This window comes from Antennarius striatus, chromosome 24, assembly GCF_040054535.1.
Source record: "Antennarius striatus isolate MH-2024 chromosome 24, ASM4005453v1, whole genome shotgun sequence".
Classification (NCBI taxonomy): Eukaryota; Metazoa; Chordata; class Actinopteri; order Lophiiformes; family Antennariidae; genus Antennarius; species Antennarius striatus.
In genome coordinates, this window is record NC_090799.1 from 5362135 (window position 1) to 5372500 (window position 10366).

At 47.3% G+C, this 10366-nt stretch overlaps 1 protein-coding gene across 1 annotated transcript in view; it reads right to left on the reverse strand.

Moving 5' to 3' along the window:
* Positions 1 to 2020: 2020 nt before the first annotated feature.
* nab1b (NGFI-A binding protein 1b (EGR1 binding protein 1)) overlaps positions 2021 to 10366 on the reverse strand; it is an 8675-nt gene continuing 329 nt past the window's right edge. Inside the window, exons 1-8 of the mRNA XM_068309750.1 lie at positions 10354 to 10366; positions 7740 to 8542; positions 7500 to 7633; positions 7352 to 7403; positions 6561 to 6680; positions 5081 to 5249; positions 4249 to 4413; positions 2021 to 4155 (exon numbers count right to left, since the gene is read on the reverse strand). The exon at positions 10354 to 10366 is cut by the window's right edge and continues 329 nt beyond it. Coding sequence (XP_068165851.1) covers positions 4079 to 4155; positions 4249 to 4413; positions 5081 to 5249; positions 6561 to 6680; positions 7352 to 7403; positions 7500 to 7633; positions 7740 to 8540 — 1518 coding nt within the window. The 5' untranslated portion in view covers positions 8541 to 8542; positions 10354 to 10366 and the 3' untranslated portion in view covers positions 2021 to 4078. The remainder of the gene's footprint in view (positions 4156 to 4248; positions 4414 to 5080; positions 5250 to 6560; positions 6681 to 7351; positions 7404 to 7499; positions 7634 to 7739; positions 8543 to 10353) is intronic.

Consider the following 10366-nt stretch of genomic DNA (forward strand, 5'->3'; position numbering starts at 1 on the left):
TTGTTGTTGTTATTTTTATTATTATTGTTATCCAGTTTCCGGTTCTATAAAAACTGATGATGCAGATACAACAAAAGTCTTTATATTACATTAAAATCCGTGAAGTCATCACACCTCTGTCTGTAGCAGCGCTCAGGAAGGTCATTGCTATGTTTTGTGTCGGTGTGACACCATTTGGGTTATTTTGGTACTGCACATGTTCAGGTTGTGGTTTCCTCAGCAGATGGCGTCTCCTGCCTGAACAAAGCAGCTCCAGCTCCACTTTGGGTCAGAACAAGGATAAGAGGAAAGATAGCAGCAGGTCTCTATAAATTTATAAAAATTTCTTTATGGGAATTGTTTGTGCAGAGCTTCAAAGGAAGTTGTGTATTTGCTATGTTCTGTATTTAAGTGGCTCATACTCATACTAGGATTTATAAAGTGATAAATGTCAGGTCAGGTTCCTGTTATGACGACCAATAAAATTGATTAACTTTATAGATGCTGTGTTGATCCTAAATCAAACTGTTCTTTCTTTTGCACTTTTTCACAGCCCGGGTGGGTGGAGTTTGACACCTACTACACAATAATGACCTACAAAACAGATTACTCACTGGAAAGTTTTCTGTAAGTTGCTGCAGTTTACTTTTGTCCCAACCTGACTGTATCTGATACTGGTAAACTCCACCCACCCGGAGCTCCAAGGAGGATAAAACAAACCGATTCATGCTGACTAATAACGCCTCAGTGGAACATGAAACATTCATGAGTTTGGATTGAAAGCATTAGACAGAACACGGAATCAGTGGAGAAAATACAAATGAAATCAGAACTAAAATTTAAGGGGAACTCCAAAAAAAAATGTTTTTTTCATGTAATGAAAAACAACTTTTTTTGCTGTTCTTCAAATTTAAGCAAACCTGGATTACCAGTCTGGTTGTTCTCAAAATATAAATCAGAGAGTTCTACTATTTTTTATTATTTTTAAATACAGATTGTTAAAAAAAAATTTATTTTATTTTATTAACTTTCATGTCTTGTTAGAATATATTTGTTTCTAAAATGAAATAATTTCACATTTTCACTCTTGACAGAGAAATCTGTCTGTGCTGACATTTCGTTCTACTTGTGTCCAACGGCCAGCAGATTTCTCAGTGTTATGCTAGAAGTGATAATAAAACTGTCACTTCTTCCATCAGCTCTTAAAGTTTAATTCAGTGCAACTGCACTTTCACTGCAGGCCTTACTAAAGCAGAAAACAAAAGAAGAAGAAGGAGACAAACAAGACGATCCCTAACGAAGCTGCAGGGAGGAGAGGTGATAATTCACCAACACCCACACCTTCTCAAAACCAGTCAGCTTCCTGCTCCTTTCAAAATGAGGGTGATGGGTGCGCTCGGCAGATCCCTCCCACGCTGCTTAGCGGCTGGCTTCCGCCCACCGCCTGTGGAGCCGCCCACCTCGGGCCGTTGCCACAGCAACACATCATCATCACTGGCTTGCACTGGAAGAGGAGGAGGACGGGGTGGGGAGGGGAGGAGAGGGGAGGGCTGTTTGGAGCAAGACTGCCACTGTGAACGACGACCAGCAGGAGCTCAGCTATTCTCCAGAGAAAGTATGTCTGCAAGTGTGTGTGTGTGTGTGTGTGTGTGTGTGTGTGTGTGTGTGTGTGTGTGTGTGTGTGTGTGTGTGTGTGAGAACGTGAACAAGGAGCGGGGGTGAGAGAGGGAGGACGATGGGAGGTTTGTGAAGACGGTCTGCGTCATAGTGAGTCATCCGGCAGTTTCACAATGTGTAGATGTGACGCTGATGCAAATGTCCAGAGCGGGGATTCATCATTAAAACAGAAGAAGAAGAAGAAGAAGAGGAGAAAGTCGAAGAAGAAGACGGCTTCTTTAAAAAAGTCCTCCAGTCTGAACCCATTGACTTTTCTAACAAGCCATTCCAGCTTCCCCCAAATACAGAATTTAACTCCACATTGCATTAAAGTGTGGACGAGACTAACACCAGATGAGACATTAATCACAGAATCACCTCACAATAGAGTTCAAAAAATAAAGTTTAATGTTCATGTGCTGTATAACAAATAAAATATATTAGTGTTCAATTAAAAAACAGGTGTATAACTTGGTGAAGCCTAATCTATCACTTTACAATAAACATAAACAGTGAGGAGAATAGTGATCAGTGAGACGGCGGGTCTGAAACACGGTACGACAGTGAACACGAGGGAGGCCAGTGTTTGCGCCCGTCAGGCGTGACCGAGGGCCGTCCCACAGCGGCGCCGGACATGGACGTGAGTCACCGAACATTTCCCCTCCCCCCTGGCTGCAGGTGGATTCCCAACCTTCACGTCATCGACAGACACACAGTTACTATGACGACATGAAGGACCCGCTCGGGATGCAGAGACGTGTTACTACATAGATATTGCATTGGTCTGTCATTACACTGAGTGAGACTAAACTATCTGCAGGGCGAAGGAGAGACCAAATTGTCTGGACACAGTTACCATTGTGGAGCAAACAGACGTATTTACACGGCGTGGCAAACACACAACAACACACTGAACACTTATCTGTTATGTATTTACCTCTAAACAGCAAGAACTTTTGAAATATGCACTCACGGGTGGGGTTAAACTGTTAGGAGCTAAGGCTAATCAACATCATCATCATCATGTAAAGTATGTTTTTATACCAGACACCTTCACACTGTTGTATTTTTTTCCTCAATGACACTGAAGTTTTCATTTTTGCTCTACATACATAAACATCGTATTGACACCAAGAATCTACAGCAAAGTTACACGTGACAAAGGAACCCCTAGTTGAGAGATTAGGCTAGCACTATTTGTTATGTCGGTACTATTTACAGACCCCAGGCTGCTTTTCTGCTGCTGTTAAAAACCACATACCTGCTATCCTTAATATATCTTTCAGTTTTACATGGCGAGTGGATGAAACGACCTGTGGGGGGCCTGCTGGGAGATCCTGGATCAGTTCGAAAAAAGCACTCAGGCTTGATTCCTGAAATACTCCCCTTGTCTGCAGATTCATGGTTTCGTTGCAACAGCAGTGTTTTGCTAAATTACAAAGAGAAACGAACCAAATTTGCTCGGCCTCCGGTCACGCCAGCTCAGCGATCCTGCCGAGACGAAACGGCAGGACTCCTGTACGTCCTCTCCGAGACGCCTTCACATAAATATACAACAACACGAGAGGACGCAGAGGGACGAAACGCACCGCTCCTGCTTTTCTGTTTGGAGTCAACAACATAAAAACTGACCTGAAATGGGAGTTGAATCGTAACTCAAACGCCCTACAGTACGTCTGAACCCACAGTACAAATACGAGCAGATCAGATCTTTTGTGGACATCCATTCGGGTCATAATGGCCTTGACCTTTTAACCTCAGCCAAGGCCTGTCACTCATCTCCAATTGTTGTGCTGCAGAGAAGTGGGGCTTTGGACAGGAAATCTACACAGACGTGTAGAGTTGTTGGAAGTGCGTCTGCTTCTATGGACCATCAGGAAGCAGCAGGAACTTCATTCTTCACCTTCACTTCAGCCAGTGCCGCTAAGGGTCCGAACGCGATGTTTAAACACCGTCAGCATCTGCAGTTTGATGCTACAGGTGCATGAAGGACGCTTCAAACACGACGGTGTAGTCGACACCTATGTCAGAATTCTGCTTTTGTCTCACCCTGAACCTTCGTTTGAGTTACGACCCAGCCCCGCCTCACAGCCTGCAACCTGGCTGTTCACAAAAAAAAAAAAAAGGCAAAGAAGGACCATCGGGCAGAGGTGACGATGGCAACCAGATCACCATCAGAGAACACACAGTCAACAGACAAACGCCTGAGCGCCATAAGAGCTCCTCCCCATCCTCTCTGGGTGCTTTGTCTCATCCACAAAACAGAAAAAAAACGAAGACAAAATCAGAGACAGATAAATGCTATTCATGAGGCAACGTCGGTTGTTAAGGCTCTACTGTGGCTGTGCTTGCTTAGTATCTGTTGACGGGTAGTAACTGCATACTGTCAAGTGTGAGTACATCAATCTGAGGGTGGATGGAAGGGGGACGGGAGGCCGAGGCACTATGTGGAGTCTTCCGGCTCTGATTTGATGGTCTTCTTCTCCGTGTTGTTGGATGATCGCTGCGATGTCCCGTTTTCTGCAGATGAAGATAAAGGAGGGAGTCGTCAGCATAAGGTTGAACCTAAAATAATTACTAGACTGGATCAACCGGAGGATCAACTCTACTAACCTGCCGCTGGTGTTTTGGTCTCATCTGTGTTGTTGCTATTGTTGTTGTTGTTGTTGTTGTTATGGTTGTGATGGCGCTTCAGTTCATTGGCTAGCTGTTTGCCCAATGGGAGGTCGCCTTCCTGCATGTTCTGACTAACCACCCGCAGGTTAATTGGCCGCTCATCTGGGGAACAACAACACAACAAATAATTATTAGCACCTAACTGCGACCCTCAGATGATTTTTGGATTTAAAGCACCAAGAACCGACCAATCACATCGCTGCATAATGACATAATAACTTCAATCATTCTTCATTTCACGCTGTTGTGTTAATAAGTCTTCCTCACTTCGCTCCTTGAGCTTTTCCAGCAGCTCTGAAGAGAACAAAAATCAGGATAAATAAAAGTCAAGGCTGAGAAAGGAGGAGGAGGTAAAAATGAAAAGGAAAAGCAGAGAACTGAGGTAGACAGAGGTAGAGAGAGAGAGAGAGAGACAGACGCCCCCCTCCAGGCAACTGGCTGGAGGTAAACAGGCGTGGGTGTGATAATTACAGGTGCATTGTGGGATTTGTGGGAACAGCAGTATAATGAGCTGTCGGGAGTGGGTGAAAGAGGAAAGGGATGAAAATGAGATGAGGCCCCGAGGAGAAGTAAGTTCCTGAATAATGATGTGTTTTTTTATTCTCTTTTTCTGTTTCCGTTTGAGAACAGAGAGAATGGAGGTGAAGAGAGACGTCCGCCGTGATCGGGTGAGGACAGTCGGCCTTCGTCTTCATCCCGAACGTTTGGAATTTAAATCCAGATTAACCTCCTGGACAGCAGAGACCATCGCTCGTATCTGGTGCTTTACCTTGGTTGTCCCTGATGGCGTCGGCGGCGGCTCCGTTGGTGTTCTGGACGTCGTTGAGGTACTTTAGGGCAGCGGGAGGGATCCTCCAGTCCAGAGCCTGGAGCCGCTCCTGGACGGCAGCATCCTGCAGGATCTCCATCTGCCTGGCTAGAAGACGCTCCAGCTGCATCTGACCGGAGACAAGAAGGACATCATGTTATCTTTCGCTGACGCGATGGAGGCAAAAAAGATGCTATCGTCTTTAAACATAAACCATCGGATGAGCTCTGAAGTCGGTTGAAGATACCATCACAGTAAAACATCCACATCATGATGATAATTACTTAACTTAACCCAGACTGATGATTTCAGGGTAATTACGATCATTTACTATAAGAAAATCCAGGTAAGAGGGTACATCCAGACTTAGCGACCCCTAGTGGTGAGGTGTCGTATGACAACCACCTGACCACCCTCCTCGACTGAATCGTGGGGGCGTAAAAACGCTCTAAAGACACATCTCTCAATGTTCACAACGACAACTTGACTATTCCTTTGTTCAATCTGTCTTTTAAATCTGTTGACAACTTTTTAGACAAACAGCAACACAACAGAAAAAACCACAACGTCCAAACAGTCCGAGCAGGAAGCAAACTTCATCCACAGGAAAAACACGTCTGTTTGTGCTGATAAATTTAAATTCTTTCACGTTAGCTTGTTTGTTTACGGCGTCCCCAGGGTGAAACTGATTTCCTGTTTTCTTCACATCATGGTCTCTTCTTCATGGAAACAATCCTCAGCAGCAGAAGTGTGCGACTGACACCCGTGTTCAATCGCTTACATGGAGCCTGGAGGGCCAGCGTTTCAGTCTGCGGGCTCTCATTAAGCAGTTCAGATTCAGACAAATGTGCAGCAATGCACACACGGATATCTGCCTTTTGTGAGTGTGCACATCACTGTCGGCTCAGATTATTATTTCATCCTCTCACGGTAAACGTCTGATGTGAGTGGCGGCTCAGACGGCCTGCGGTGTGAACGCAGCCGTGAAATCTCTTCTTCTCAAATCACATTATAACCACAAATGTCAATTCAGCCCCGCTAACAGCTGATAGCTAACGTGTGTGTGAGAGCAGCGATGCTCGACAGAGGACCACGTGTTTCTTGAATGAATAATTACTTGTCATAAAGTTCTCCTCCTACACGCTGGCTCTAATTAGGAACAAGCCGCGGCGACAGAAGCAACTGGAAACCAATAAACCAATAAAGCACATCACTGGGATCAAACTGGATCCTGCTGCTGCAAACAGCTGCTTGACATGGAAATCTGTGGAAACATCTGCGGCTGAGAATCCTTCAGGCCTGCATTAGAGGGAAGCTCATCTCCATACTCCAACCAGTCCATAATATTAAAACCGAATGAGAAGAAACAGGATTTGCTGCTCTCATTTTAAACCGTCAAAGTGAAACCGGGTTGGACAGAAATAAAAACGTCTCCACCGACCTGCAGGTTTCGCCCGACCGTCTCCTCTCCTTTGGACTTGGCGCAGGCCAGCTGCTCCCTCAGCATCTCCTGCCTCATGTGGATGGCCTGCAGCGCCTCCTGGATGTCGAAGAAGTTCTCCTGAAGGAGTCCAGATGTTACTGCGCCGCTATAATCTGACCTTCTACATCTACAGTGTTGTAAATGTTTGATTAGAAGCGACACAAAATGCAAGGACGTGAGTTTATCCACCAACGCGAGGCTGTTTGAGCAGCACTTATGAATAAATATCGAGTATTCGACCTGTTAATGGAGAAGATAGAATGAACCATGTGAGATCAGGAACATCTGATCCTGGCTGCTGTTCTTTTGATGTTTTTTTTTTTTCTTTCCTTTTGATAAAACAACGACTGATAAAATAAACTGGACTTTTTTTTCCCGTCTCTCAGAGGGGATCTCGCAGGAATCCCCCCCAGTGGGAGCCCAGAAGTGGGTTTTAGCGAGCAGGTGTCGGTTCATTTGCGGCTCTTCTCTGTGGATAAAATCCCCGCAGAGCCGAAGCCGCCACATGTTCTCGATCATTGGTTTCCAAACTGAGAGGAGCCATTCAGAGAGGAAGACTGTCGGCTTTGTGCTCTGTGTCCGTTCTCATATCTGCACAGATATCTCAAACAAACTCTACGTTCACGTTTGTTTGAGTCAGACTCACTAAACCTGATGGAACCCTCTGGCTTTAATCGACGATTAGAACCGCTACCGATTGATAATCTGTTATTATAATCGGTGATCGGTTGGTTTTTTCTTTCCCTCACCTCAGTCTTGATCCTTTTAGGAGACGGTTCATCTCTGTCGCCACAGCGAGACCTGCAGACAGACGAGAGGAGAAACATTCAGGATTCTGCTGAACGACAGAGCTGGAGGGAAAGAGAAAGACAGAGAAAGAGAAGGAGAGAGTCCTACTTGCTGGTGCGGTAGGTGTATTTGTAGGTGACCTCTCTGGAGATCTGGCGGGCGAGTCCGAACAGCTCGTCCCGTCGGGTCAGCAGCGCCATGTCTCTCATGCAGAGCTGAGCCGCCGCCTCGTTCACCGTCAGCTGCAACAGGACACACAGTTCAGATGAAGACACACACACACACACACACACACACACACACACACACAGGAGGAGGTGAATGCATGCGGCCGGGGCGGGACCGAACCTCGTGCAGCGTCAGGTGTTTGCCGTCCCGCCTCTTGGAGTCAAAGCGCCCGTAGATGGCGCTGTATTTACGGATCTCCTCTTCCCTCCGCGGGTCGTCGTCGCTCAGCTCGAAGATGTGTCCGATCATCTTCGCCAGTTTCTTGTTGGTCTTCAGCTGCTCTTTGACCTCGCTCAGGTCCGTCTTGGGGAGTCCCGGCGCCATCCTGTCCACGCACTCCAAGACCGACTGCACGGCCGCCGCATCCAGAGCCTCTAACGCGTCTCTGGGTGAGGACGGCGAGCCGAGGTCCGACGGCGACAAGCTGTGCTCGCTGTCGTTGCTGTGGCCCGACCAGAACCGGGCTTCGCTGCTGCCCTGCAGGGGGGACCCGGCGGACACTTTGTCCCGCGCTACATCCAGCTTCCCCGGGTCGGAGCAGGCGGCCGCAACCACTTTGGGGATCTTGACGCTGGCGGCGTTGGCTCGGTCCTGCCCGCCGAGCAGCGTGGGCGAACCCTCGGGCAGCTTGTAGACGGGTATGCTGCAGACGGGCAGAGACGTGAGCGGCTGGTTGAAGATGGCCGGGTTGGTGACCCAGTCCCGTAGCGCCTTCTGCAGGCGGCGCACGTGCAGCGGCTTGCTGGCCATGCCGACGAGGGCCATGATCTCCAGGAACTCCTCCTCCCCGGCCTCGCACAGCTGCTGCACGTCATCGCCGCCCTGCTGGATGAAGGCCTCGTAGTAGTAGAGCAGGTTCGCCCGCTGGAGGATGCGGTAGAGCTGCAGCTCACCCAGGGTTCTCGGCAACACCGCCGCCATACCTTTGGACAGGTAGAATGTATGAATGAATGAATGAGTGAACGCTCTAATTCTGCGTGAATGCAGGCGGTAAATTAAACTCGGGTATGTTTGAATTGTTTCCGTGTTTATCGCGTTACTTCATCTCTTTCAACCCGAACAGAACAGAGAAAAGCTCAGATTGGCGTCGCTCGCCACCGTGAACTGTAAAAAAAAAAAAAAAAAGGAAGAGGAGACGTGAAAGAGGCTCCTTATTGATTCTTCCTGAGAGCATGTGAGGCCCTGCGGAGGCCCAGCGAAACAGAGGAGTGGCAGTCAGCAGGCCCGGCTTGCTGGGAGGACCACATGCCTCTCTCCACCCCTGCAGGATGTGTAGGTGGTGGGCTCGCCTCGCCCAGAATAGACCCAGGGCCTCAGCCTCAGGGAACCGGGCCTCGACTCAGCCCTGGAAACGACAAGCCGGAGGTGACTAAAATGTCGACAGACTTTTATTTCATCGAGAACCAGAAATACCGCTGCGGTTACCGACGGAGCGTTTGCCAATTGGACGACCTGCTGGCGGCTTCTGAGGCTGCAGTCGATCCTTAATTTAATATCTTCAGAGCTGAGGTGCAACAACACGTCAGCGGGAACAGGAAGCAGCATCAGCAGCTCGTCTGAACCCGTGGAGAAACTTACAGCGATCAATCCGTTCTGTTGTTGGGATTCACCAAACAGCAGCTCCACTGAAGGACGAAGATCACACCTTCCTCACCTTCATAGTGTGTTTGAAATGTCCCAGGTGAAAAGATGTTCACGACTCTGACGACACACAAACATTTCACTTTTGTAACGGCTGCTTCTGCTTCTTCTGGCATTTCAAAGACGGGCATCTGAACACGGTTTGGACCAGTGATGAGGGACGATGGATCGGTAACGGAAAATCACGTCAACATGAACAGATAGAAAATAATTTAACGTGTTGGTTTCAGTCGTAAACACAACTAACCAGCTCTGTCAGTAAAGGTGTTTTCTACTGGCTTTTTCACAATGTAGTGGTGGTTGTGTGTGTGTGTGTGTGTGTGTGTGTGTGTGTGTGTGTGTGTGTGTGTGTGTGTGTGTGTGTGTGTGTGTGTGCGTGTGTGTGTAACAGGCGGCTGTGAATGGCTTTAATTGAAGTCTTGCTTCACAAAGCCAGTTTGGCGGGTTCGCATTTTATCCTGGCGAAGGTCGCTCAAACACCAAAACACTCACACACACACACACACACAGCCTGGAGTTTTGTCTTCCAGGTGAAGTGCCACGCAGCAGATCGGACTGACCTCCATCAGTAGTAACGTGACCTGACGAAGGTGCACCAGGATTTCCTTTATGAGCAGGAAGCTGCTTTAAGGCAACACTAGTTTTATGATCACTGGTGTGAAAAAAGAACACACATGAGCCCAGCAGTGCAGCAGACAATGACACACACAGACACACACACACACACACACACACACACACACACACACGCACACACACACACTCCTGTGTGATGGGATAAAGACCTGACAATGATTCCAGTATGGCACAAACTTCCATTTACACTCATATAATACACATTTAACACACACAACAACAGCTGCCCTAGGTATTAAATCTCGATGCAGTGACCATGAAGTGTTTTAATCATAATAATATTCCTTTAAGATTCATCCCTTACAGTATTTTAGTTTGCTAAATAAACAAGCACCTATAAATAGAAGCACGTCTGAAACATTTCTTTTCTGAGGACTAGAATTAGATTCCTTTGTCAGAACTGAGGATATAAGCAGCAGCAGCATGCAGGATTAAATCCGTGTCTAATTGTGCCTACCTGGTGAGTTTCT